Source organism: Canis lupus, chromosome 25, assembly GCF_011100685.1.
Source record: "Canis lupus familiaris isolate Mischka breed German Shepherd chromosome 25, alternate assembly UU_Cfam_GSD_1.0, whole genome shotgun sequence".
Taxonomy (NCBI): Eukaryota; Metazoa; Chordata; class Mammalia; order Carnivora; family Canidae; genus Canis; species Canis lupus.
In genome coordinates this window covers 3,248,792-3,276,100 of record NC_049246.1, presented here as the reverse complement: position 1 = coordinate 3,276,100, position 27,309 = coordinate 3,248,792, and the positions used below count along the sequence as shown (strand labels likewise).

Below are 27,309 nucleotides of genomic sequence, written 5' to 3'. Positions count from 1 at the left end.
AACCCAACTTTGATTCATACCTTATACCATAAACAAAAATTAATTTAAAATGAAGGATCCCTGGTGGCTCAGCGGTTTAGCGCCTGCCTTTGGCCCAGGGCACAATCCTGGAGTCCCAGGATCGAGTCCCGTGTTGGGCTCCCGGCATGGAGCCTGCTTCTTCCTCTGCCTGTGTCTCTGCCTCTCTCTCTCTCTGTGTCTATCATGAATAAATAAAAAATAAAAAATAAAATCTTTAAAAAAAAAACAAAATGAATTATATACCTCAGTGTAAAACCTAAATCTAATAAAGCTTCTAAAAGAAAACAGATAAGAATTTTTTGTGAACTTTGATTAATAAAAAGATTTCTTCAATATGACACCCATAAAAGAAAAAAATAAGATAAATTCAACTTTGTTATCTTCATTAAGTCTGCTAAGAGACTGAAAAGATAAGCCACATACTGGGAGAAAATAAGTGCACCTTATATAGGTAATAGAACTATATAAGCCACGTATTTATATGTGTACATATATATTGCCATAATATATAAGGAATCCTCAAAACTCAATTTTTAAAAACCAACCCAATTAAAAATTAGTGAAAGATTTGAACAAACACTTCACAGAATGTATACAAATGTTCAATAAGCACATGAAATGCATACATCAGGGAGATGCAAATTAAACCACGATGAGATACCAGTACACACCTATTAGGATATCTAAAATTAAAAGATTGTCCATATCAAGTCTTGGCAGAGAAACTGGAGCTCCCATATACTTCCGGGGGGAATTTAAAATAGTAGAACTCCTTTGAAGTATTGCAGTTTTGGGCAGCCCCGGTAGCCCAGCGATTTAGGGTCGCCTTCAGCCCGGGGCATGATCCTGGAGACCCGGGATCGAGTCCGCGTTGGGCTCCCTGCAAGGAGCCTGCTTCTCCCTCTGCCTGTAACTTTGCATCTCTCTCTCTGTGCCTCTCATGAATAAATAAAATGAAATCTTTTTTTTTTTTAAGAAGAAGTATTGCAGTTTTAATTATTTACCTTCTATGTGGTCCTGTCATTCCACTCCTACATAGAATCCCAAGGATTGGAAAGACAGACAAAGAAAAAGCCATGCACATTGTGTAATTCAATTTATCTAAAGTCTAGAAAATGCCTTTATCTAGAGTGACAGAAAGTAGATCAGTGGTTGCTTGGAGACAGGAAGGCTTATTTGAAACTGCAGTCCTAACATCAGTGTGCTCAAACCTATATGGCACTTGTGAGGAGCATAGTTTGAAAAAAAGCTGAAATCAGATAGTAGAGTCTGCACAATTGCAAAAACAGATGTGTTTGCTATACTCAAGTTTGTACTTGTGTGATAGACATGTGGTAATTTGATTGATGGCATGATTGAAGAGTAGAAGGCAAAAAAAGTTACATTAACTAATTGAGCCTCGTTTTTTCATATAAAACTAGAGATAATAAAACTTCAAAATTTTTGAAGGATTAAATATTGCATGTAAAACCACATACTACTCTGCTCTTCAATTTATAGAAAGTATTTGAGTAGGGTATTTATTTATTTATTTATCTACTTTAGAATTATTATTGGGGTTTAAATTTATTTTTTTATATCATATTTTTTATTTTTTACTTTTAAAAGATTTTATTTATTTATTTGACAGAGACACAGCTCAAGCAGAGGGAATTGCAGAAGGAGAGGGAGAAGCAGGCTCTCTGGACCCTGGGATCATGTCCTGAGAGCCAAAGGCAGACGCTTAACCGACTGAACCACGTAGGTGCCCCATCTTCATATATTTAAATTTTGTTTTTTATTTGTATTATTTTCCTTATTTAAATTTTATTAATGATTCTATAAAATTTACCTTTAAATATATTTACATGTGTCATTTGAAAGACTGTCCTTCACCAGAGAGTTATGCTAGATTTTTGTATGTGTACTAACCAAAACTGATTTCTTTTTTTCTCTTTTGGTGGAATTAAAAAAAAAAAAAAGGCAGGGCTCTAAAATTATCAGTCTTTAAAAAGACTTTAACCTCATTCCAATTGTCCCAGACTAGCATATTTAAAGTCCAACTCTGGAACACCTGGCTCGTCATCAAATGAAAACCCTGAAGGGGGCAAAATGGATAAGCTGACCTACTATTTGTTCAATGCAATTATCTTGGGATTTCAAGAGGCTCATGAACAACATGATGTGTGTGAAACAGTCATCTTTGTTGATGAATGCTTAGTATATTCTATCAGTACCACCTTATATGACCACGTCCTCTGAATCACCTTGGGATGATCATAGCCACACTGTTCAGTTGAGATAAAAGTCCCAACATTCTCTATATAAGTACTGCTCTGCTGGGGCATTTTGCTTCCTGGTAGGGGTTTTATTCTTTATTTTTAAAGATTTTACCTATTTATTCATGAGAGACACAGAGAGAGGCAGAGACACAGGCAGAGAGACAGACAGAGAGAGAGAGAGAAAGGCAGAGGGAGAAGCAGGCTCCAGGCAGGCAGCCCCACGAGGAACTCGATCCCGGGTCTCCAGGATCCTGCCCCGGGCTGAAGGTGGCGCTAAACCGCCGAGCCACCCCGGCTGCCCCTGGTAGGGGTTTTAAATGCTATACGTAAATCTCACCACTATCCCAGACTAGAAAGCATTCTGGAAAACCAAGGCTACTGAGCACTTCTGCAGTAAGAGTCACTGCCAGAATTTTATATTTTACTTCCTCATCCCAATTGCATCTCAAAGAACCAATGCTTTCACCTACTCAAAAATTTTCCAGATTCCTTAGTGGTACTTTAGTACTGGACCTCTGATCCAAGCTGGACATCTGTGATCAAGACTGGTATCTCTAGTCTGTCTTTCCTCAGTTTTACAAGCTTGGTGTAATATTATTACACCGTCACTACTCAGTTCCTTATCAGTATGCATTCTGTTCTGCAGTTGCTTTTATTTCAATTAGACCAAGTGAAGATAGTACTTGTTGAGATCCGAGTAGATCAACTGATCTCTTTATTGTTTTCTGCAAATATTTTTCTTCCCCTCTTTTGACATGCAGTGGACTCTTAAATTACTTCAGTTTTAGTTAACTTAGGAGCATCTCTGTGCCTTTTCCTATATCTAACAAAAATCTAGGAAAAATTGATTGATACTTGTGTTTGTGTGGTACTGTTTATTTTCTACTACAGCTTATGGTGCATTTGTGAATTATTGGTGATTTGTCTCTTTACCCTTTGAGAACAGTATCTGTCTGATTCATGTTTTGGATCTTCACAACCTACCATGGTTCTAGGGTTATATTAACTACTCAGTTGATGCTTAAATGATTGCTTTATTGTGTAATGATTCTTTATATAACATAATAGCTTTAAAAATTCAAGAAACAATAATTTCATTCAATTTCCTTTAATGAATATTTGTTATAAAAAGAAGGAGGTATAAAGTCCTGTTCCCAAGTCCAAATCACTTATTAATTTAAACCTTGAGTTTTCTGAACTACCCAATTTGAAGTAATCTGTTTATAATTGAAAAAAAAGTTTTATTGAAATGTTTGAGAAAAAAATATGTGTTGCAAAAAGCATATGACAAAGATTTCAAGAGTATAAAATTAGTTGTAGAAGTAACATAATTTACTGGTAAACCCACATTGTATTAGAAATGTGCAAAGCCTTTTATTGTAAAAGTTTTGTTGTTTTTTTAATACTGAGCACCCATTTTTATAAATTAGCTTCCCAAGGAGAAGTAACTGCTTACATGCATTTTATCTATTTCTTAGATTCAAGATTCAATCTTCTTAATTGAATGTGAGGTTTAAGTTATAAGAAATCCTTTGACAAGAATTTTCTTTGATGGATTTCAAAGTTAGCTAGAATTTTTAATGTCAGGATGTAAAAACCTGTATATATGGTGTTCTATTTCCTTCAGTTCCTATCCCACAGGAGACTAACCCTATAATTTCATTCAGAGAAAAAAAAAAGATGAAATTTGTATTCAGAAGTGTTCAATGATTGCTTTTTTGTGCTGGTGGTTCATTTCCTGAAGTCAATGTGGCTCTCATAATTATCCTTTAAGATCAGGTTATTGATTAGAGTTGTATAAACTTTGTTGCCTGGTTGCTGGATTTTCACTGAGAACGACCTTCTCTTGATCTTCTTCTAGATCCTGTTAGGAAGAAGGGAGAATGCATAGATTGTAAATGTGATGGAACTTTAGAATTTAACAATGTGATATTTTGTGTATGACTGTATCCATAAAGACCATCATTTCTTATTGTAATACACATTATGTTTTCTTAGGTATATCCTCTGTTTATGAGGATAAATTCAAGGTTATCTTTTGATCAAAAGTATATGAAAATAATAAAGTTTGAGAATTTTAGTTCTTTTGGAAATTTGGATGGATTAGGATGTGTAGAAGAAATCCCTGACAGAACCTTCAGTTAGAAATCATTTGTGCAATTGATTTTTAATTTCAAATGTCTACATTGGATTGGCTTAAAATCAGATGTACCTGTAGTGCATTTATAAGCCTTGCAATTTATTTTGACCATTAGTATGTAATTATTTTAGAAGTTCCAAACTTGTAACTTACTCTAAGTTCCACATGGAAAATCTTTGATTATTTAATGTATCAAAATGCAAGGTAACTTAAGTGAAAGATTAGAAAATGCACATAAATATAATTATGAAGAAAATTATAGTGCATGGGTGATATATACATGTGTATAATCTACACATTATATCAAAATTTTGTACAAAGTTATATTAATAACTTTCTACATGTGTAAAAATTTTAATTTACTTGTGTTTCAAGTAAATTTACCTTTGTTTCAAGTAAACTGTAGCCTGATCTCAAATAATAACATTTTTAGAGAGTTCAGGTTCACTAGCAACCGACTGTTGCTTGGCTCTTATTCAAGGATTTCTTTTTAACTTAACTCTACTTGAGTCTACCTCGGTGGTTCCAAAAATCTAGCAGTTTACATGAGTATAATTGCCTTTCCTTTAACATTCACTATCCTCAGATTTTACTAATAGTGCAGAGCATGAATAATTTATTTTCTGATTTTTGTCATCAAAATACTTTGCCTCAAATTTGCTAACTTTTCTCCCTAAAAGACAATAAAGTCCAATAAAATATATTAAAACTCTATCCTTTGATTTTTCTTAACATAACAAAACATGTGTGCCATATGCACATTACTATCAATATATTTACCTTGAACTCTTTTGTTTGCTTGTATCTTCTTCACAGGTGTGTCTAAAATTAAATAGTTGTAGTGAGAAATACTTTGAAATTATTTCTAACATCAGAAAAGAGACCGTAAGTAAAGAAAAGTATGAAGTCTTAAAATAAGCATTGCTTAAACATGTAGATTTTCTTTTGGAATAGTGGAACTTTTTCATTGGCCACACACAGAGGTTTGTTTTCTACATATCAAAATGAATGCTCACTATTTGCAAAACATTGTTTCATTATTGTATTCGGGGCCCCACAGAGTAAGTGACTTACATGACTTTTTCACTTTTTTAATAAAAAGCATTGCTTTATGATGAAGGGATATTTAACATTATATAAAGCTTAGTAGAAGTATCTTCTCAGAGATATCCAGTCATTTCTCCAGTCACTCCTATTTGTGATGTATCAGACTTCTGCCTCTGTAAAATTCTCCTTGTAAATTAATTCATGATTAAATTAGAACATGAGGACAATAGCATTGACCTAATAATTCTAGAAATATAATATTAAACGATTCAGGAAATGTGTGCCAACATACTGCCAAATTTGACTTTAATCCTACAAGACCATTTATAAAATTAGTTAAAAATAATAAAATAAAAAAATAAGTTTTCTTATTTAAGAATTTCAAGTGTTTCAGAGCTATGCAGTTTTTTGTTGTTATAGTTGCAAAATATTTCCATTTTTTTTGTTTTTCTTTAACTCATCAGTTAACCTAATTCACAGTTTGACTCTGCTAATGGATGCTTAAGATCAAAGAATAAATGTGGTTCCTACAGTGACTTCATTTTTCTGCTTACCTTTAAAAAATATTTTTCTCCAAATTTTGACTTTTTGCGTTTATATATTATCTATAGTCAATCAGGTAAAGATTTTTCTATTATATATATTTTTTTCAATTCTCTGAAATTCCATTAAAAAGTAAAGCAAGAAACTACCACCAACAGTAATGTTGGCTGTATGTCACCAAGAAACATTTTTAAAATGTTTGAATGAGTTTGTTTCTATGTGGCACATTCCAACATGCTCTTTTTCTCCACAAAATATATGATTTATAACCATTTATAGTATCATATTAATAGTAGAATACAGAACCATAGAAAACCTCATTAGATTGGATAGTAGGGGAAAGTTTACTTGAGATAGGAAAGCCTGAATTATGGAATATGCTCCAATTGATATATTTTTATTAATTTCAGGTTTATTTGGTAACAAAATAATGGCTTATAAAATATAGTAAAGAAAAGATGGGTCTAAATTTTAATCAGTGACTAAGATCTTTTTTTTTTAAAGATTTCATTTATTTATTCATGAGAGACACAGAAAGAGAGGCAGAGACACAGGCAGAGGGAGAAGCAGGCTCCCTGCAGGGAGCCCGATGTGGGACTCGATACCTGGACCCTAGGATAACGACCTGAGCCAAAGGCAGGTGCTCAACCACTGAGCCACCCAGGCGTCCCAGACTATTGTTTATAATAGCCTTATTAAACTCCAAATGGCAGTTATTGTGTAATTTAAAACAAGGTCATAGAAGTATTTGAGACATTACATTTCAAAAGAAGCACTTACACTCAGATTTTCTTTCATACACTTGGCAACATCCAATTAAGTAATTTGTTAATTTATTACTATTTTGCTATGATAATACTAAAATAAGAAGTATTAATTACGGCAAAAAAACATCTTCAGAAGAAAGCATGAATAAAGTGCAGAAAATCAGATTTGTCTCCAATGGCTCTCTGCTCTCTCAAAATGAATGAGAGTCATATCATGTTGAGAGAAACAAATGGTTGGAAGATAAACCAATCATATGAATGCCCCTCCCTACTACATTTCGTGAAACATGCAAAATGCTTCAGCCCAATTATTTATAAGACTTGCATGTTTATATGGCTATGGCTCTCAGAAATTTAAGTTAGGTGTAAAATATTACTATCATAAGTTTATATTATATGTTTATTATGTAAATATAATTGGTCGTGATACTTACTGGGAGCTTGTATTTGCAGAGCATTATTCCAAGTACTTTTCATACATTAACTCATTAAGATGTAGGTAACATTACTATTCTCATTTTCAGATGAGGAAACCAAGTAGAAGAATTAACTTACTTAAGTAGTTTGAATTAGAGCCCAAATCAAAAGCCAGACCTACAAGCTGATCCCTATTCCCTACACAGGCTTTACATGTTATATTGGCAGATTTGTCAAAACCATCTAAAATGACTTCTTTTTTGTTCCTTTCTCTATAGGTTGATATTCTCCCTTAATACTTTAGTAGGTTCAGTAAATATAGCTTTACCTAAGATAAATGTGAAATTCTATACATTTCATGAGAATATTTTCAAGTTAAGGGCTCTGAAGTACTTCAGCAATAAATCACAATATTGGTACCAAGAGGACCACTTAGCCATGCTACCAGTCATGACTAAAATAATTGAGGAATACACTCAACTCATCAAAATGTACTATATGTATGACTATGAGCAGTGTAGATTGAAAACTCCAAGCTTTGAGATAAAGACTATAGTTTTCACTGAGGAGGGCACTCGACGGGATGAGCACTGGGTGTTATTCTGTATATTGGTAAACTGAACACCAATAAAACATAAATTTATTTAAAAAAAAGAAAAAGAAAAAGAAAAAACAGAAACAAAAAATAAATAAATAGGGATCCCTGGGTGGCGCAGCGGTTTAGCGCCTCCCTTTGGCCCAGGGCGCGATCCTGGAGACCCAGGATCAAATCCCGTGTTGGGCTCCCGGTGCATGGAGCCTGCTTCTCCCTCTGCCTATGTCTCTGCCTCTCTCTCTCTCTCTCTCTGTGTGTGACTATAATAAATAAATAAATAAATAAATAAATAAATAAATAAATAAATAAATAAAGTCCTTGTCTAGTAGATCCATCATTAAAAAAAAAAAGACTATAGTTTGGATAGAGAACAATAATCTGTATTCTGAAAGAACAAAGGCCAGTCTTGCAGGATATAATCTTTATTCATAGCAGCTTCTTGTAAATAGGAGTCTCAGGAACTAGACACTTGTAACTCAGTGATGACCCATTGATTTTAAGGGCTAGAAAAAAACCCTACCATGCCCAATTAGTGTCCAGATACAAGTAACTATACTTCTTATATTGTCTTTATTATGTGCAGAAAACCTTAGAAATGTTTTGATAAAGAACTTATGATGTGGCATTGTGGAAATTAATACTTTATAGATGTGTAAAGAAACCAAATGTTGGGAACTAAAAGAATCAACCCTCTGGGATAAAAGAAACAGGAGTTAAAGAAAGATTTCATTAGCTAAAATTTGAATATCATATTCTTTAGCAGATATGTTTTCTTTTGCCTGAAGTTATTGTTATGTACTTAGTTCATTGTTTGTAGTCAATTTGTAAAGTGGCACTTATTAAAGGAGAGGAAAACATACTTACCTGAAGTTTAAGCCTAAATAAAGTAAAGTGATGTATATATATTGGTGCAGCTACTAATTGATTCATTCTCTAAAAAGCACTGCCATTCTACAAAGCTGCCTACTATGGTAAGAACTTAAAAAAAAAAAGAATTCAATTTAATCTTCATAATATCTTCACCTCTTCCCTCCAATCCTTGTTTTCCTAGCAATTAAACATTTGTGAATAGATGAGTGAATTCTGTATTAGATCATACAGAAAACCTCCAATCTTTGATGGCTTTGGCTGTGTCACACACTCCCTCCAGTCTGAAAGGAAATCTTGTATTTTTCAGACACATATTTTCCTATAGAGGGGAAATTCAATCATCGGTTCAATAAAAATTATTTATTACCAAACAGTCTCAACACTATATAAAGAGATTTTTACTTATGTTAAAGTAAAGAATAAAGAAACAATTACCTATAATATGCATGGTTCCAAGAGAATTTACATCATCTTGAACATAGGGATACAATTTAAGCAGAAAAGCCATCTTGGATGATATTTTGGATAAATACTGAAATGCAGTTGTGCTTCTCAATTCATAGTATATTTCAGGAAACATATTTGATTTTTCTGAATAATTTAAAACTTGCTTCTTTAATTTGTCATCTAAATACTTTTGTTGTAGTAAAATGAACTAGATGTTCAATTTTCAAATGCCAATTACCCAAATTATGTTTTATTAGCATTTACTATTTGAATAATTATAATTTATAGTTTGTGTAAGATTTTGAATTCTTTTTTTTTCTTTTTTGCTTTTAAAAGTAGTTCATTTTAATGCCATAGACAGAGAACATTCCGTACTTTAAAGATTAATTTCATATGCAAAATAATTTACATATCCAGGTATAGATTATCACTCAAACTGTTAGAAGAAACAGATATCCATTCTCAAGAATGTAGTTTGGAAAAGAAAATTACTAAATGCACTGTTTTTTTTTTTGCTAGATCTATGCACTTAAAAAAATCCATACACATGCCTTTTATTATTGTTCTGGGGGCAGTGAATACATTTTTTTAAATATAAAATATATGTCAATTTGGGCTTCTTTAAAAAACTACCAATTTGAAAAGTATTCCCTTGCCAGATACTTAAAATATCCTTACAGTTATCTGTATCAAAGAAAAAAAATATTCATTGCTCCCCAAGTTTTATACCATAGAACTTTTTAAAGACTTTAAGCTAGTAATCATTTCTTTGTTATTATTACTTAAACTATTATCAAATCAATCAATCTCTTAAGACAACACATCATGTTGTCTTTTTCAATCTTATTAAAAGAAAAACCTGAATGCTTAGTCTTTAAAAAGTTGAAGAACTCCGTCTCCAGGACCTGTTAAGCGGGTTAGTTATTTCCCTTTTACTAACCTCCCTGAAGAAGTCTTTTAATTTCTTCATCTTCAAATAAATGACCATCACCACCTTCAATGAATTTGGTGACCTTGGTGACCTCTGAGAGGATACATGTTTATAGCAGAAATTGGTTTATGTAATAAAAACACAGGGCACTTGATGCGATGTAAAATGGCATCTGGCTAACAATGAATTCCAGACCAACACTTGATTCTTTCCCCAGTTGTAGTGCGGTTTTTGATAAGCCAACATTTTATGAAGTTATTGAACAATATATAACAAATATATAACAAAACAATCAATATGACTGTCATTTGAGTTTAATTCTCTATCTTTGGACATTTTCATGTGTTGGCATGGAATTCAAACAAAGGAATGACATAGAGTAGAAAGTATATAAAAGGCCTCAACAATTATTTTAGACTTTGAAACAGATAGCTTAGGTATAGTCACATTCTTATTTTTCTAGACATGCTGACCTTCTTGCAACAATTTCTTCAGAGTTTCTTCTGTTTCTCCACCACCAGTAGAAATCCTAGTATATTTTATTTCAGGACCTGAAAGAAAGACAATTAAAAAAAAAAAAAGTTCTAAAAGAGCGGTAGGCAAACTTCTTCTCTATAGGGCCAGATAGTAAGTATTTTTAGACTTTATAGGCCATATGACTCACGTTGCAGCTATTCAAATAGTCACTGCAGGATAAAAATAGTTATATACATTAAATGAAAGGGATGGTCATACTGGGTTCCAGTAGAACTTTAGATACGTAGGTGGCACAAGCCATAGTTGCTGACTGCTCATTTAAACAAAGACTTGCAAAATAGCTGATTTAAGAATTTTAGGCTAATTCATTAGTGGGAGACTGACACAGAGATTCACTAAAATTATGGATCCATTGCCTTACACAATGTTGCCTATATGCATGTAGAGATGTAGTGTAGGCCTTAAGCAAAATAGAAAATCAAAGGAGGGAATGGTTTTTCTTCTAGGATTTATTAACTCATTAATAAATAGCAAAGTGAAAATATTATATAGCATGTATGAATCTGCATAATGAAAATGCATGCTTATAGATTTATCCACAAATTTCAATTCAGAGAAAAACATAGATTACATATTTAGAATAATATGTAATCTACGTTTCTGCCAAAAAGAAATAATTTCAGTAACCACCATGAAAATGACTTAGTCCATTTCTCTAATGATTCTTATAGAGAGAGATATTTTAAGATTTACTATGGTTTTAACTTTATAATTTAGGCAGAGTTCCATGTTCGGAATCAAAGATTACCTGTAATGATTCGTTCTTCCCTTGTCTCTTTTTCAGTTATTTCCACAGGCACTCCATCAATGATTTTAGTGTATTTTTTAATAATTGGCTCTAAAAGTAGGGGAAGAAAAACACAGCTGATGTATCCCTTATGGTATCTAAACTGCCATTTTAATGATTAAATATGTTTCTTGAAGCAATACCATTTAGAATTCAATCATAATCATTTTGAGGACATATCTCGAGCAGATTCAACAAACATCTAAAAGGTAGTGTTACGTCCTGAATCCTGGGTGAGGAAGAGAGCCAGCTGGCAAGCTAATTCTCCACGTCATATTTGTTTTCTGACTGTGGAATGAGTATTTAGTGAGAATCCAGGGAATTATACATAGAGTGGGAGCCCTATCATAAATCTCATCAATGACTTAATAGTAATGTTAACATAATGGCCATTTTTTCTACTAAGTCCAATAGATTTCTTTGTATTGATATTATTGTTATCATTACATTTCATATTCATCACTGGCATCTACACAGTAATGACGATTTTATTGGACCTGGTGACTTAATGGGTAAATTAATTTCAAGTAGTTAAATTACTTTAACTCATTAAAGGTAAAGTGTATTTTATTTGCTTGGAAGAGATTTGAAAAAAAAAAACACTTAACGGGAAGAACCTATAGATGAAGTGAATATTCCTATAATTTATACAAATGTCAAGAGAAAACATCAAATATTCAATATATTTAACCAACACTATTTCAAAATAATCACAGTGACCCTAACTAGGCTTTAAGAAATACACATAACATACCTCCATGGATCACTTCAGTTACTGTTTCACCTTCTTTAACCAGTCTGAACTCAGGTTCACCTTCAATTTTGACCTTTGTTATTGTGGGTCCTGAGTCATTGTTTTGGGAGACAAATTATCACATTAAAGCGGTTCTTTAACTTTAGCAGAACAGGAAATTTATTTCAACATTTGATGTTATTCAAACAAGTGGTCTCAGCCTTTATGAAATCAGTTTTAATAATTTCCCATTGTCTTCAAATTAGGCAGTATTTATGAGAACAAATGGCTCAATTCACTGGTATGCTGTTAAAATTACCTTCATCTGTTTTAGCAGTTAGCATTTCCATCCATTTGTTTGTAGTCATAAAGTAGGATCACACAAGGTATTATATACTTTGTGCATCATACAATATGTACAAATTTGAGTTGCTCTAATGATAGCTAGTATAGATCTTACTTTACTATAATGGGGTCAACGATTACTCTTTCCCTATTAAATTAAATTAAAATTTTAATTAGTATTGTACACTTTATCCAATGGAGGTAAGACTGAACATTTAAAATTTTCAACTTCATGCCTATATTTAAGGCACTGAATTTCAGGTTTTATGTGAAAATAAATTTGAGTACTTACCTTATATATGAAAATGATGCAAGAATTTGCTAATTAATAATTAAATGGTCCTTCAAATACAAAAGTTAAACAGTGTTGCATTTGGTTTCCAAAATGATTTTGCTCCCAGAGAAAATCATTTTGAATGTTAGAAAGCTGATTACTACATTAGTTAACTAAGACTATTTCACAGAGAAGAAAAGTAAGGTTCAGTACATTTAACTCATACTGTAATACCCTTCAACAGTTGAATATCACCATATTTGCTTTATCTTTGAGAGGATTTATTTGCTTGTCCAGAAATTGTCAAGGTACACCATTACCCAGAATTAGTCTAGAACAATCTAAAATAGTGAAAACAATTGTTCTTTCAAATAAGGAACACTTCATACCATACTATGGTATCAAGGGATCTTGAGTATCAAATGTAAGGCCAGGTTTTTAAGGTTTAGAAATTTCAAAAGAACATACACTTAAGGAGTTTAAGAACAGGAAATGAGTTAATAAAATATCCAAGTCGACATTTCATTGGGAAAGCTTAAACTGAAATTTCAGAAACACCGTCTTACATTACACTCTATGAAGGCAGGGATTTCTATCAAATCTTTTTTTAATATTTGATAAAATACGAGTACCTAGTAGAGTGTCCAGCACAATAATAAGATGCTCATTAAATATTTGTTGAAATGAATTTCAGTTGATTTATTCTTAATTCTGTAATTTGGTTAAGGACATTTTGTAAGAAACTTATTTTTTTTTTAAGATTTTATTTATTTATTCATGAGAGGGATCCCTGGGTGGCTCAGCGGTTTAGGGCCTGCCTTTGGCCCAGGGCCCGATCCTGGAGACTCGGGATCGAGTCCCACGTCCAGCTCCTGGCATGGAGCCTGCTTCTCCTTCCTCCTGTGTCTCTGCCTCTCTGCCTCTCTCTCTCTCTCTCATAAATAAATAAATAAATAAATAAATAAATAAATAAATAAATCTTTTTTAAAAAGTCTATTTATTCATGAGAGACACACAGAGACATAGGCAGAGGGAGAAGCAGGTTTCCTGCAGGGAGCCGGATGTGGGACTCAATCCCGGGACCCTGGGATTAACGCCCTGAGCCTAAGATAGATACTCAACCACTGAGCCACCGAGGCGCCCCTATAAGAGACATCTTAAAATTGTGTTTTGGAGCCTATTATATTTAGTAAGAATTCAAGAATCATTAAAGAACCTGCAAAAAAAGAAAAAATAAAGAACCTGCAAAAGTTAAATGAGAATGAAGTGCAAATAGCAATCTTAGAGCTGGACAATTGTAAATGGCTGCCAAGATAATCATTTTGTTTCCTTCAGTATGTTACACAGAAGTAAAACTTCTGAATTTTTGAAGTGAAGAGTTTTTAATGCATAGGTGACCTGACTCCATTTTTCATCCTTTTTCCTTTATAGGAAGAACCCAGATAGAGTTGATGCTTCACTGTGTTCCTAATTGAAGAAAGATTAATATAGTGGATTCTCACTGACAAAGATTGGGAAGATAAAGAAGCTTGGAAGGAAAGATAGGAATCTTTGAAAATAAGAACAGCACATGTGAATCATTTTGATTACAGAAGCTATCTATGATTATACAAAATTTTAGGGAATCTAATTTTAAAAACAGCACAAGAATGTTAAAGACAAATGTATTACCAAGGACCATTTGATCATTTTTCATTAAAATGATCAAGAAACATTTTGTTAACAAGAAAATTCTATGATTTAATTTCTTAAGACACCAAGTTCTCATCAAAATATAAAAGCAGTGAAATGACCACAAGTAGAGTATTTTTTTTTTTAGATAAGCACAAATTTCAAAGTCTACATCAATTTTAGGTCTTAAGAAGAAATAAAAATATAGATAACTAATTAGCTAGGAAATAAACTATTGCATACATGTTTCCAATATCTAAATGTAAATCTAGGTTTGCCTTTAAAGGAATAGTCAAAAATATTCAAGAAATTGCCATCTCAGTTGATAGAATGAGAAGAAATATCAAAATCAAAGATAATTAATATAAGAATTTTTTGAGATTCAACTGAAAACATGAATTTTTCCCTTTTTTTTGGAAGACTGTTTCTATCCTTCTTAAAAAATAAAGAAGAAAACTTGGTCTTTTCTTTGTGGTGTGTCACCACATTAAAATGCTTAGACATAAAAAAAAATCATTTTTAAGGTCTGACCCTTGGTAATAATTAAAATACATGAAATGAAGATAGCATCAAAGATGTTGGAGTTGGCCAACATAGACAGTAAGGGTAGAAGTTCAGGACTGCAATTAAGAATCTTAAGGTTTGACTCACTGCACCAGCTACTTATTCCCTCTTCTGTTTCTGGTAGTCTAACTTAAAAATATATCATATGTGGTTGTAATTTTTAAAGCCTTCATCAATGTATAGCTTCAACGCTCTCTTAGATTGTTGAATGAAAAACGCCTGTATTTTTTTGAAGAGCTTCTTATAACAAGACATCCATGTGGGGAGATTGGAGATGAAGCTACAAAAAAATACTCTGGTGTAGTCTAACTTCAGTAAAAAAATAAAATAAAATAAAAAATTAAATTAATTCATTAAAAAAGCTCAGGATTTATTTGTTTGTTCGTTTACTTATTGATTCATCTGGGTACTAGTGTTAATGCAATGGCCAATTAGGTTCAAATGAAATCAAGTAAAAGCAAATGTACTGAAAGTATTAGGAATGCACCATCTACTCTGGTAAATAATTTGCATTCCGCATTCTACAATTACATGAGCATGCCATTGATATAGAAATATTTAGCATGTTAGTTTAAAAAAGAATGTAGATACATTCATAGAAATCAGTCTATTATTTGGATTTTTTTCCACAATAAAAGGAACCATGTATAACATTGATTTTTACCTTCAGTTTTGATAATAGGCTGAAGACTGCCTTCAATCACTTTAATTTTTGGTTCCACAACTTTGGTTATAATTTTAGTTGCTGAAAGTATAGAAAGTGGAACATAAATGATGTTTACATTAAAAACAACCTGAACAAAACTGTCTTTTTTTTTAAATCTTTGTTGAGTACTAAGGTATAGGTTGTGGTAATATGTTCAGGCAGTCAAATACAAGAAATATTCATGTTACATTTTTCTATTATCTTCTCACGTCCAGATGGTGTACTCCGAAGTCCAGTGACTTGGATTTGTTCCAGTGAAATATATACACACTAAGTGAGGAATTCTATCTAGAACTCTGTGATTTTGAACTGCACCACTAAAGCTCTTTACCTTCTTTTGTACTTCTTGAAAATATTGGCTGCATAGCAACAGAAGACAAATAAACATGATTAATTTCATGCAATTCATAATATCTTAAATTGCATTGATGGATTCTTTCTCAGAAGAAAAAATGAAAGACAAAGACAAAATATTTTTCATGCATCTGATAACAGTGATACAGAAAGGAAAATATGAAAAATAGTTCAGAATAATTAAAAATAAAAATAAATTTCAGCCGGCCAAATATGAGCTCTATGCAACAAATATGATATGATCAATATTTAAGTTATTGGCTAAAATGTCTTTAATTTTCAGCTTTAATATCATGATCATTTATTTTTAGATTTTATTTATTTACTTGAGAGAGAGTGAGAGAGTGAGAGAGAGAAAGAGCACAAGCAGGGGGAGGGGCAGGAAGGAGAGGAGGAAGCAGACTCAAAACTGAGCAGGGAGCCTGATGAGGGAGGGACTCGATCTGAGGACCCTGGGATCATGACCTGAGCCAAAGGCAGACGCTTAACTAACTAAGCCACCCAGGCACCCTGTCATCACAATCATTTTTTTTTTAATGAGGGTATGTATTAAAGTGTGTGTCATTCACCTAACTAAGACAATAATATGCAAAATTTATTTAAAATAGCAAACTATTTGTTTAGCTTTTGGTTGTACAGATTAACTGGAAAAGTGCTTGTGGAGCCATGGAACCAAAGCTACTGCTTTTTGTCATTTCTAATTAGAAGCCTTAAAAGATAGCTCCATTAGACAGTGGGGCTGCACTATATAAAGTTAACTGGGCAATCAGAACAGATTGTGTTGACACATTAGAGGTGAAGTGTTAGCACAATTCAGGTTTCTGTCACGTTCTCACCTCAGACTTCTGAAATGTCAACTTTTAAAAATTCATATGGGTTCTAGATCCTTTTTAAAAATATTTTATTTATTCATTCATGAGAGACACAGAGAAAGAGAGGCAGAGACACAGGCAGAGGGAGAAGCAGGTTCCATGAGGGAGTCTGATGTGGGACTCGATCCTGGAACTTCAGGATCATGCCCTGGGCCCAAGGCAGGTGCTCAACTGCTGAGCCACCCAGGCATCCCGGGTTTTAGATTTTAATTATGACAATATTTTAGTCAGATCAAATATTTTTATCTTGAATTCTTAAATTATGAAGCTCTGAAATATATCAAATCTATGCATCCGATTACTGACCCTACAGGTGGTCTTGCCACAGAGGAACCTTTCCATTAAGTCCACATCGCAGGGGTCTGTGCTGCTACTATCTAAAGGGCTTAATTACTTTTAGCTTAAAATTTTCCTTCTTTTTTTTTTTTAAATTTATTCAGAGGCAGAGAGAGAGAGAGAGAGAGAGGCAGGCAGAGAGACAGAGACACAAGCAGAGGGAGAAGCAGGCTCCATGCAGGGAGCCAATGTGGGACTCCATCCCGGGTCTCCAGGATCACACCCCAGGCTGCAGGCGGCGCTAAACCGCTGCGTTACTGGGGCTGCCCAAAATTTTGCTTCTTATTAAAGAAGTTGAAGTGTAGGATGTTTGGTTGGTTTGTAGTTGTGTTTCAATCTTACTTGTCTCAAGACGTAGTTTTGACAGGTCCCAGGCTGAGGATTAAATACAGATTTTATTCTGTTGTACCTTAGATGCTATATTGTTGGCATCATATCCTACAGAGCATTTTTCTCCACATTACGATTGAAATGTATGATATTTTGAGGACAACAGTAATATGTATCAAGGAAATTAAGAAAGTTTTAGAGATAAGTCAATGAAGGAACATAAAAATGAAATCTTAGGTTTAATTATTCTCTATCTCTATTTGAAGTATACCTCTACATAGCAGCATACCCATCTGGGGAGGAGTTAAAGAAACATCTGGCATTGGAATGTAAATCCCAGAGCTCTTAGATCTTTTGAGTAGATAGACACGGTTTATTACTCTTGAATAATTTTATAAAATACATGAAATTATTATTATTTTCTGTGAGTGAGGATCCAATTTTAATAGAGGAAAATAAAGGAATTATATGACTGGCTCATTGTAAGCAAAATATGGCATTGGCATATATATAGAAAGCAGTGGACTGATCATGGGTAAAGTAGGAAAGGTAAAGAAATATAGTGCAGGTACACAACTTTGAGAAAGATGACATAACATTTCTGATGAATAGAGCCCATAATGATTCTTTAATTTATTTTAAGATATGTACAAGATTGTATACTTCTATACTTGAATTTATACCATGTTGAATCATAGCTATTCCAACTAAATCTTTAAAACAGTGCTGAGCTGGCCAGATACTTGATTTGTATATGTTATTCTTACATAATTGAAATCAGTAAGAGCAGTAGACATTTTGTTTTGCTCCTTACATTGTCTTTATTCTTTTTCCATACCTGGTGTAAAGGAAAAAATTTTTAATACAATAACAATGCTCATATTATAAAATAGAATTATTTTCTAGCCAGGATAAATGTGGGAATTGAAGTAATGATTTTACTATTGGTACATTTTGAGTGTTTAATTGTAGAGTCAAAACAAAATGAAAATAATTTCTGCTTTGAAAGCTATAAAGAAAGAAAGAAAAAAGACAAATGAAGAAAAAGCCACACTGAAAAAGGAGTACTACAAGTTACATTTATGAGAATGGAATACCCTTTACCATTGTTAAGTCGTAGAGGTTTAGTTTTGATAATCTGGTAGAGTCAGAGATAAAAGAACCTTGGCATCTAGAAATTTTAGGTTTAATGCCTGGAAAATTCTTTGTTCCTTTGTCCAATTTTGAATGGGGAGAGTTTTTGAACTGCTAGATCGTAAACATTAGGATTCTTTGGCACATCACCTCCTACCTTGTCCTTAGAGAGCTGACAGCTTGAGGCTAGAATGAGCTACAAATCCTTCAGCAGTGTTAGTTCTGTGTTTACACATCTGAATTTTCAGGTGACTCTGGAGTGCCTTTTGTCTCCTCTTTGTATGTTTGCATGTCTTTTTTTCCTTGCCTCTTTTCCATATTTTACCATATTCTCGTATCTTATCATTCCTGTTTTTCTGATGAATGGGGAAGTATTTCATAGGATCTGACAGGTAGGGCCCTGGCTGAGAGGCCTCATCCAGATCTTAAACCTGCTTCAAGTGGGATGAAATTTGCCATTGTTTGGAATTCTAAATACCAGATTATCAAGAATTTTTGCTTCCAAGTGCAAAGAAAATTATTGTGTTTTCTTTTTTTTTGCATCTTGCCAATTGCATGTGACAAATATTCATTATGTACTTACTGTAGACAGTCATGGGGATTTCTTTGAAGGTGCTACCACGAACAAACTGAAAATAATATTTGTATTTAGTAACATGAAATCAGTAGTTTTATTAACAAAATTATGGCATCACTTTAATTTATTTTTCAATCTGCAAATTGGGCCAGAGGGCATAAAGACTATTGGATTTGTTACTCAAAGTCTTAAAAATGATAAAAATAGTTTATCTAAAGTTAGATGTTTATTAAATAGTATTTCATATGTTTTCCAATACTTTGACCCTACGAGGACAAAGAAGCAAAATACTTTTTTGCTTTTAACTCTAAACTGTGATTAGTGACAATTTTTACAAGTGAATACTTTACCTTATGTTCTGTAGCAAAGTATTTAATGATAGAAAGATTATGTTTTTTTTTATCATTATGTCTTTTCTTTCCAATTGGACTGTAAATTTTTAAATAAAGGGCCATCTCTGATTCAACTTATATTTCGCATTACACTTAATACACTGCTTGGGCCCACATACCAGATACTTGTTGAATAAAACCAAAAAGAAATTATGTCATTTATTCACAGATGGGCTAGTGGTTCATAATCTACAAAAAGCAATCCAAGTCTAATGGAAATCTACCTATTGTATACATTTCTGGTCTTTTATGTTAAAATCGCAATCTCTTCAGCACATTAGAAATAAATGCAGTAATGTTCTGTACCTTAATTTGGATGTATTTGATCAGTTTGTTAAGTATTTCCAGCAGCTGATCATTTCCAACAGGTGTGTCTATGCAGAGGAATATTAAATGAGTATTGGTAAGAAAGTGTGAAATGAAAATCTAGGTTTCTATTGAAAAAGGATTTAATTCATTAATGAGTTCCATAATTACCAACCTGCTGGGTAGAGGAGTTTATCTACAACATGAATGACACCATTTGTTGTCATAATGTCCGATTCTTTTGATTTCACCTCATTCACCAGAAGTGTATCATTTACCTATCAAAACAAGGGATAATATCAATGATAAATTAATGATAATTAACATTAAGATAATTGATCAATGGATGAATGCTATCATAAATTCATTCTAGAGAACTTACTCCTTTCAGGTAGATTTTACTTCCTTGAGTGGTCTTCAGAATGTTAGTAACACCAGGTTCAAATCCTTTTCCAATGAAAACTCCTGGTGTTAGGTGATAAAGGATGATGTTTTGAAGGGCATTTTTGTCTCCTGGGGGGCAGGGGAAATGTATATTTATAACATGTCATATTTTTTGATATTTTGATACTGGAAAGACCAAGGATAAAAATATTTCTTTGTCTTTTTTTCCGCACTATAATTTCTCATCATGTTATTGTTCTCTCAAGTTGCTATCAACACCATGTCAAAACAGTCACTTCAGTCTATTCGATCAAAATATTAGCCAACTTAACTTACTGGGAGGAGAGAAAATCAAATTATTTTTGGAATTGTGACTACTTTTGTTCTTTGTCACCTAATTGTGTGGACTTTAATAGAAATAGCATAAATGAACATCTAGCTCAACAACCATGACAGCAAGCTGTTAATTTAGAACATTAATGAGTACTCCTCCAGGAATTCCAAGTGAAATTAAGGGAAACTGGTTTAGACATGAATATTAAAAAGGGGGCATTTTTGAGGCTGACTTCTGGTCAGGAATGCTTGAGGAAGAAATGAGATCCTGAACTCAGGTGGCAAATAATCTGGTATTCACTTCTACTCACGAATCAGAATTTCCTTTTCTTCATTTGTCATTCCCTTAAAGGCATCATTGGTTGGAACAAATAACGTCCAATCCCCAGGTTGTGTCAGGAGCTCTTTCAAGTCTGCAGCTTCAAGTAGGCTGAGGAAGGTGCTAAGCAGGAAAGAAACATGTTTATTCTGTTAGATTTAGATTTAGGCATGCTCACAAGCAATGCATGGAATAGAATACAATCCATTTATGGTGGAAATCATGAGAAATTGTTCATGCATTCTCTTTTTCTTTCTTTTTTTTTAGATTGTTAGATTGTTTCACTCACCAAATCATATTATGGTGCACCAGGAAGCAAAACAGTGTTAAGAACATATTTTTATTTTGAAGACATTTGCATGGACTTACCCTAATTACTATTTTCAGTAATACTGAATACTCAATGCCTTTTGGAATACTAACTCTGAAACAAAACTATGTCAATAGTTCTCACTTTGTGTGTGTGTGTGCGTGTGTGTGTGTAACTGAGACCAATAGGCTTACCTAAAGCGCTTATCTTGTTTTAATTGTTCATGAAGGGATTTCTCTGCTGGCTTGATGATCTCTCGGAATATATGAATGGCACCATTTCTTCCTTGTTTGCTTCCTCTCACCATGCATGAATTTTCAATGCAGACAGCCTAGCAAAGAAGTGAAAGATACAACTGTCCATTTCCTTACTTGAAATGTCATATGTGGAAGTAGATGCATAGTTGAGTTAATAGATTGACTCTTCTAAGAGGTCTCCTGACCTCTCCAGCTAGAGGAAAGAACATCTTACTTCTGTTTTTAAAGTCTGGCACAATCTGACCTTACACTTCTTATTCAATCAGGTTTTCTACTACTAGTTAAGCTAACCTATGTGTCAGGCAGGTAGTTTCATCAGTAAATAACAAGAATTTCATGTCTACATTTTTCATCATTCTTCTGCAGGTTTGAACCATTCTTCCATACTCTCTTTAAGAAACTTTCACCCTGGGATCCCTGGGTGGCGCAGCGGTTTGGCGCCTGCCTTTGGCCCAGGGCGCGATCCTGGAGACCCCGGATCGAATCCCACATCGGGCTCCCGGTGCATGGAGCCTGCTTCTCCTTCTGCCTATGTCTCTGCCTCTCTCTCTCTCTGTGTGACTATCATAAATAAATAAAAATTAAAAAAAAAAAAGAAATTTTCACCCTTTAACTCTTTAGGACTCTCTTGAACCATAAAGTTTCCTGACTTCAGTGCCTTTTGTGATCTTTGCAGGTATTTGCTATGTTTTCCTGATTGTAAGATTCTATCAATTATGTCACATTATTGATTTGGTTGTAGTGTTTTTGAACAAACAAGTATATACAGGCCACTTTCTGCATCCTGTAAAATGTGTGTCTTGGGATTGTGGAACTATAGTGAGCAGCTGCTTTGTGCTATATCAGGTAATACTTGACTTCCTGTGAAATCTTTGAGCTCTAGATGCATCTGTTGCCAGGACAGAAATTGAACAGCACAACTGTTCTTGCATTGCAATTTTCAGAAGCAATATTTTCTAGCAATATTTCATCAGATGAAGTACATTAGAACCATTTTATAGAGTTCAGAAGTCTTTATGTGCCCATAGAAAAAGTACCATTTTGTTTTGTTTTGTTTTGTTTGTAAACTGCTTGGGAATCCAAAAATCAAATTTGTTTTAGAGGAGTTTTAGAGATTTATAGAACTGAAATAATTAATGTTTTATTTTTTTAAGATTTTATTTATTTATTCATGAGAGACACAGAGAGAGAGAGAGAGAGAGAGAGAGAGAGAGGCAGAGGGAGAAGCAGGCTCCAAGCAGGGAGCCTGACATGGGACTCCATCCCGGGTCTCCAGGATCACACCCTGGGCTGAAGGTGGCCCTAAACTGCTGAGCCACCCGGGCTTCCTTAATTAATGTTTTAGAACAGAAAGTTATTTATAATGAAACAAATACAAATTATCTGAATTATTAATATGTGCATTTTCTATGTCTTTTCATACATTACTCAGTTCCCTATGAATATTTACTATTATTAAATATTCTTCCTATGAAGAATGTTCTTCTACTCTTCCTATGAATATTTACTATTACAAAAATAAAACTTTGGAAACATTTGTTGTAACAATATTCTTAGACAACGACGTGTCATTTGACATTTAGGCCAACGTGGTTATTTTATCATTTCCTGATTCACTTACTGTACGATAGACAAAGACTCTGAGCTGTTTGCCTCCAATGGTTTCGAGCTTTTGTCCATTGTAAAGCTCGTTAAGGCCAACTTTTACTTTCAATATGTGATTCTGCAGAATTAATTTAAGAAGCCGTTGATCCATGCTCAGAGTATCATCTATAAATAAATTCATGAAGAAAAAGGATTATTTAGAAAGCATTAAAATTGCTCCTAGTAAGGATATTATGGATTCTGCACTCATAAAATATCTGAATCAAATAAATGCTCAAGGCTATGAATTCCATGCACCAATTAGAAACTCTGTGAGTTCTTCATCAAATGACTAACAGCATTCTAAGGGTTCCAAACAATGGATTTCATATCTGTAATGGCTACATAGCTTTATGTAGTCATTGGCACAAGTTAAACTCTACTATTGGCCAAGATTTTTTTCCGAGAATTTGATACACATTAGTCACATGAAACACTACTGATGAATCATTTGTAAATTTATATTTACTTCTGAAGAGAATATCAAAACACATATACCCTCTTAAAGGTCGGTTAATGTCCCACACATATGGATGTAGTTATTACAAAGAAGAATAACAGCATTTCTAGGAATCCAGATTTTTCATTAATTTCTGCATCACAATGTAGCATTCGGAAAAATATTTTTTAAATAATACTTATTCTTTAATGGCTAAATTTTGCTTTGCAGTTTAAATATGTCTTTGTGAAATCACTTTTCTAGAAAAAGTAGCAGGTTGCATTAATCTAAACACCATCCTTAAAAAAAAAATCTAAACACCATCCTTGAATAGCAGCTACTAGATTAAATACTTATAATAATTTACATCATAATATGGAAGTGTATAATAAATCATCTATTGCTTTTATTGATTTATAATTTGACATCTTTCATCAAATTCTGAGATGAGAAAGATAACTATGTATTTTCAATTATTATGTTGGTGTTAAATAAACAAATTAGATTAAATTTTTCTTAAGATCTATTAATGCATCCCTTATGTGTGCTGGAAATATGATTAGAATCATAGAATAACTGAATACCCTTTATCACAAACTTTCACTCTCTGTAGGCTATAACCTAATATAATGAATTGTTTTGAAATGAAACACATTTTAATAGAGACAATGTAGTGCTAACAATGTGTAGGTAATAAAGAAATAATCAACACCTTGTAAAATGCCTATTATTACTTAATGCAAACAATCATGATGAAGAAAAAATGTGTATGTGAGGATTGATGGGGGAGAGAGAAAAGGAATGACAGTGTCCAGTACATACCTGAAAATGCATTATTCACAGGTGCCAGCAAAGTATATTCTCCATCTGGCCGCAGAGCAGATGCCAAGCCTAATTGAGCCACGAGGTCCGTGAAAGTGGTTTGCTGATTTCCAGCCAGCTCAATAACTTGTTTGGCTATAAAGTAAACCATCACCATCCCAACAATGTCATCTTTGTTATTATCATCATCCTGAAATTAGTAAATCAATTCTTGGCTGTTCTCTACAAGCTATTTGCTACAATTACAATGTGATCCAAAGCTGACCATTTGGCTATATCTTTCCTTCTATTTTCAAGAAAAACTATAGTACTGTGAGAACCTTTGTAAATATTAAGAAGTCCAGGAAAGCCAAAGTTGCATGTGTGGAGTGCCTGTGACTACACAGGCTACTTCATACTCACTTCACTATATTATACACGTGTTTCACATGCCTTTCCTTATACTACACATTCATTTTTCATGGATTTACTCTTGAGGCATCATTATTGATAAACAGTAGTAGGTGGAAGAATATGAAATCATTGCTTACCAGAATCAGGAATTAGGACCTGATCAATCAAATGGATAACACCATTATTTGTCACAATATCTTTTTTGTTCACCATTTTTATTCCATTTACTGTTATGCTGTCACCATCACATCCTATCTCAATGGTGTTTCCTTCCAGAGTCTCAAAGACTGCTCCTCCCATGATAGCTTCAGAACATTGAAGGGTGTTCAAAAGGTGGTACTTCATGAGAGCTGGAGGACAAATTAAAAACAGCAAGTTTTAAGATCAAGGGAAATTGCACTTAACCTTTAAAAGACACGTTTCACTGTGGACCTAAGTTTCCTAAGAAATATAATACATCTAAAACCTAAGTCAATACTTTGGTTATTGGTTATTGGTTATTGGTTATATGGTTATTATCAATACTTATTGACCTAAGTCGATACTTTGACTGAAAGTTTTTAAATTCTGCTTATGTTCCAGGGCCATTGTTTCAATTAACTGCATTAACTATACAACAGAAGTGGCTCAGCTCAGGAGGAAGTAAGAGAAATAGCTCAGCTCAGGAGGAAGTAAGAAGAGAAGATCAGTTTTATGAGGTGAATTGTGTAGTACTAGAAAATGTGTTAGAGCAAGTTCCCACTATCATAAGAAAGTAATTTCTGATGTGAAAACAAAAAGAATGGTTTCTGTATTTATTAGTGATACCTATTCCTAAACACCCAAGCATCATCTTGCATTAGCAGCTCATAACAGAATAACTGCATATTAAAAAGATTAATAAGACAAATAATTCCCTAAAGAAAATATCTGGAGAGTAACCAAAATAAAGATGATTTCTTGTAAGATATCTGAAGGAATCTATTCCTCACTGTATTATATCTATATCTGCATCATCAAAATTTCTCATTTTAAATTGGTTAAATGTATTTTGGGAGAGGCTGAGTAAGTTAAATGTACTACTCACAATGTAAAATCTCTTTGAAAATAAAAAGGGAGAATAGAATGAAGCCAAATTCTGTGTATATGTGAATAGTGGCCCAAGGGAACTGTGCAATTTTCTCAACTTAATTATACCTTTTAGCATAAATTTAGAATTAAAAGCATTACATAATATGTATATGATGTTAAAATTTGATGATCTAATTTTTCTTTTCAACAATGGCTAAATCCTTTTTAATGCTTGCTAATTATTTTATTTACTTGAAAGCATTAAAAATGATGTGATCTTTCTGATATTCTTATTTTTAAATTAATTATTAATTATTTAATTACTCTGCTGACTCTTTCATGGGCTCTGTTTTTTTAAGATTTTTTATAGTCTTTCAGAACAAAAGTTTTTCTTTGCCTTCGCTTATCAAAGATGATAATATTGTCATGACTTAATCATTTTTTAAAAATTTTCTTTTCTTCTTGGAATTCTGGGAGGCTTTTCATAGAGGAAGACATTTCAGTACCTTCAGAAGCCACTTTGTCTCCCATGATCCTTTCCAGGACACCTCGTGGAAGTTTCTCAAAAGCCTCATTAGTGGGAGCAAAGAGTGTGAAGTGACCATCTCTTCCAAGGGACTCCAGGATATCAGATGTGATAGCGGCTGCCTGAAACACAAATGTGCTTTTTAGAGGCTTGCAACATTGTAAATCCAAAAGAAAAATACGATACACTTAACCTGGGCCATCATGAGGGAGTTGAGTCTATAGAAAATGATAGAAGTTTGCTCTTGTCAGATCTCTAAAACATTACTTTTTGGCACAACCAACTTGCCCTTTCCAATTTTCCTCAAAACTCTTTGTAAGAATGCGAATCCTGCCCATGTTTGTGGAACTGTAGCAATATCCAGCAGTACATATAGCTGATATGGACATATACTAAATGCCATAAATAACCTATAGGCACATAACTAGCCATTTTGTGTCTGTTGTGTCCACACAAGTATTATTATGTCATATAAGATTATTTCTTCAGTGTAAAATAAAACTCTTTTTATTTCAAGAAACACATTTGTTACATTTCTGCCAGAGTTTTAAAACAGCATTTTTATTATTAGGTTCTGACAGACAAAAAGGAGAAATTTCAATGATCCAAGACAATCTGCTGTTTTTTCTTGTATTTACCCTAAAAGATGACAGGTCATCTTCTGCTTCAATGAAGTCTTGAATTGAAGTACCAATTTGTGTAAGGACACGGTCAATGACATGTACAACACCATTTGTTGCAATCTGGTTCCCATGGATGATTCTAGCGCAGTTAACAGTGACAACCTATAATTATTTGGGAAAATCAAAGTGCAGAAATCAGAACGATCAATTGACCACTGAGACCCTAAGGACATTATCTATTTTTCATTTCTA

At 33.3% G+C, this 27,309-nt stretch overlaps 1 protein-coding gene and 1 long non-coding RNA gene across 8 annotated transcripts in view; one reads left to right on the top strand and one right to left on the bottom strand.

The window, feature by feature from the left end:
- Positions 1-1,701: 1,701 nt before the first annotated feature.
- Positions 1,702-14,268, top strand: LOC119865893. The gene is made up of 2 exons (XR_005378317.1): positions 1,702-1,761; positions 14,147-14,268. It is a non-coding gene; the product is annotated as an uncharacterized LOC119865893 (long non-coding RNA).
- Positions 3,375-27,309, bottom strand: part of POSTN (periostin) — a 41,597-nt gene continuing 17,662 nt past the window's right edge. The window contains exons 6-23 of one of the 7 annotated variants that reach the window (XM_038573195.1): positions 27,073-27,219; positions 26,415-26,556; positions 24,996-25,208; positions 24,466-24,600; positions 23,182-23,330; positions 21,498-21,634; positions 20,986-21,116; positions 20,340-20,470; positions 20,133-20,235; positions 19,958-20,025; positions 19,266-19,311; positions 15,615-15,695; positions 12,118-12,207; positions 11,325-11,414; positions 10,513-10,590; positions 10,049-10,132; positions 5,203-5,244; positions 3,375-4,146 (exon numbers count right to left, since the gene is read on the bottom strand). In XM_038573195.1, coding sequence (XP_038429123.1) covers positions 4,109-4,146; positions 5,203-5,244; positions 10,049-10,132; positions 10,513-10,590; positions 11,325-11,414; positions 12,118-12,207; positions 15,615-15,695; positions 19,266-19,311; positions 19,958-20,025; positions 20,133-20,235; positions 20,340-20,470; positions 20,986-21,116; positions 21,498-21,634; positions 23,182-23,330; positions 24,466-24,600; positions 24,996-25,208; positions 26,415-26,556; positions 27,073-27,219 — 1,905 coding nt within the window. In that variant the 3' untranslated portion in view covers positions 3,375-4,108. Of the gene's footprint in view, positions 4,147-5,202; positions 5,245-10,048; positions 10,133-10,512; positions 10,591-11,324; positions 11,415-12,117; positions 12,208-15,614; positions 15,696-15,968; positions 16,016-19,265; positions 19,312-19,957; positions 20,026-20,132; positions 20,236-20,339; positions 20,471-20,985; positions 21,117-21,497; positions 21,635-23,181; positions 23,331-24,465; positions 24,601-24,995; positions 25,209-26,414; positions 26,557-27,072; positions 27,220-27,309 lie in introns of those variants that run through there. The other 6 variants (XM_038573197.1, XM_038573196.1, XM_038573198.1 and 3 more) reach the window with 6 other exon arrangements.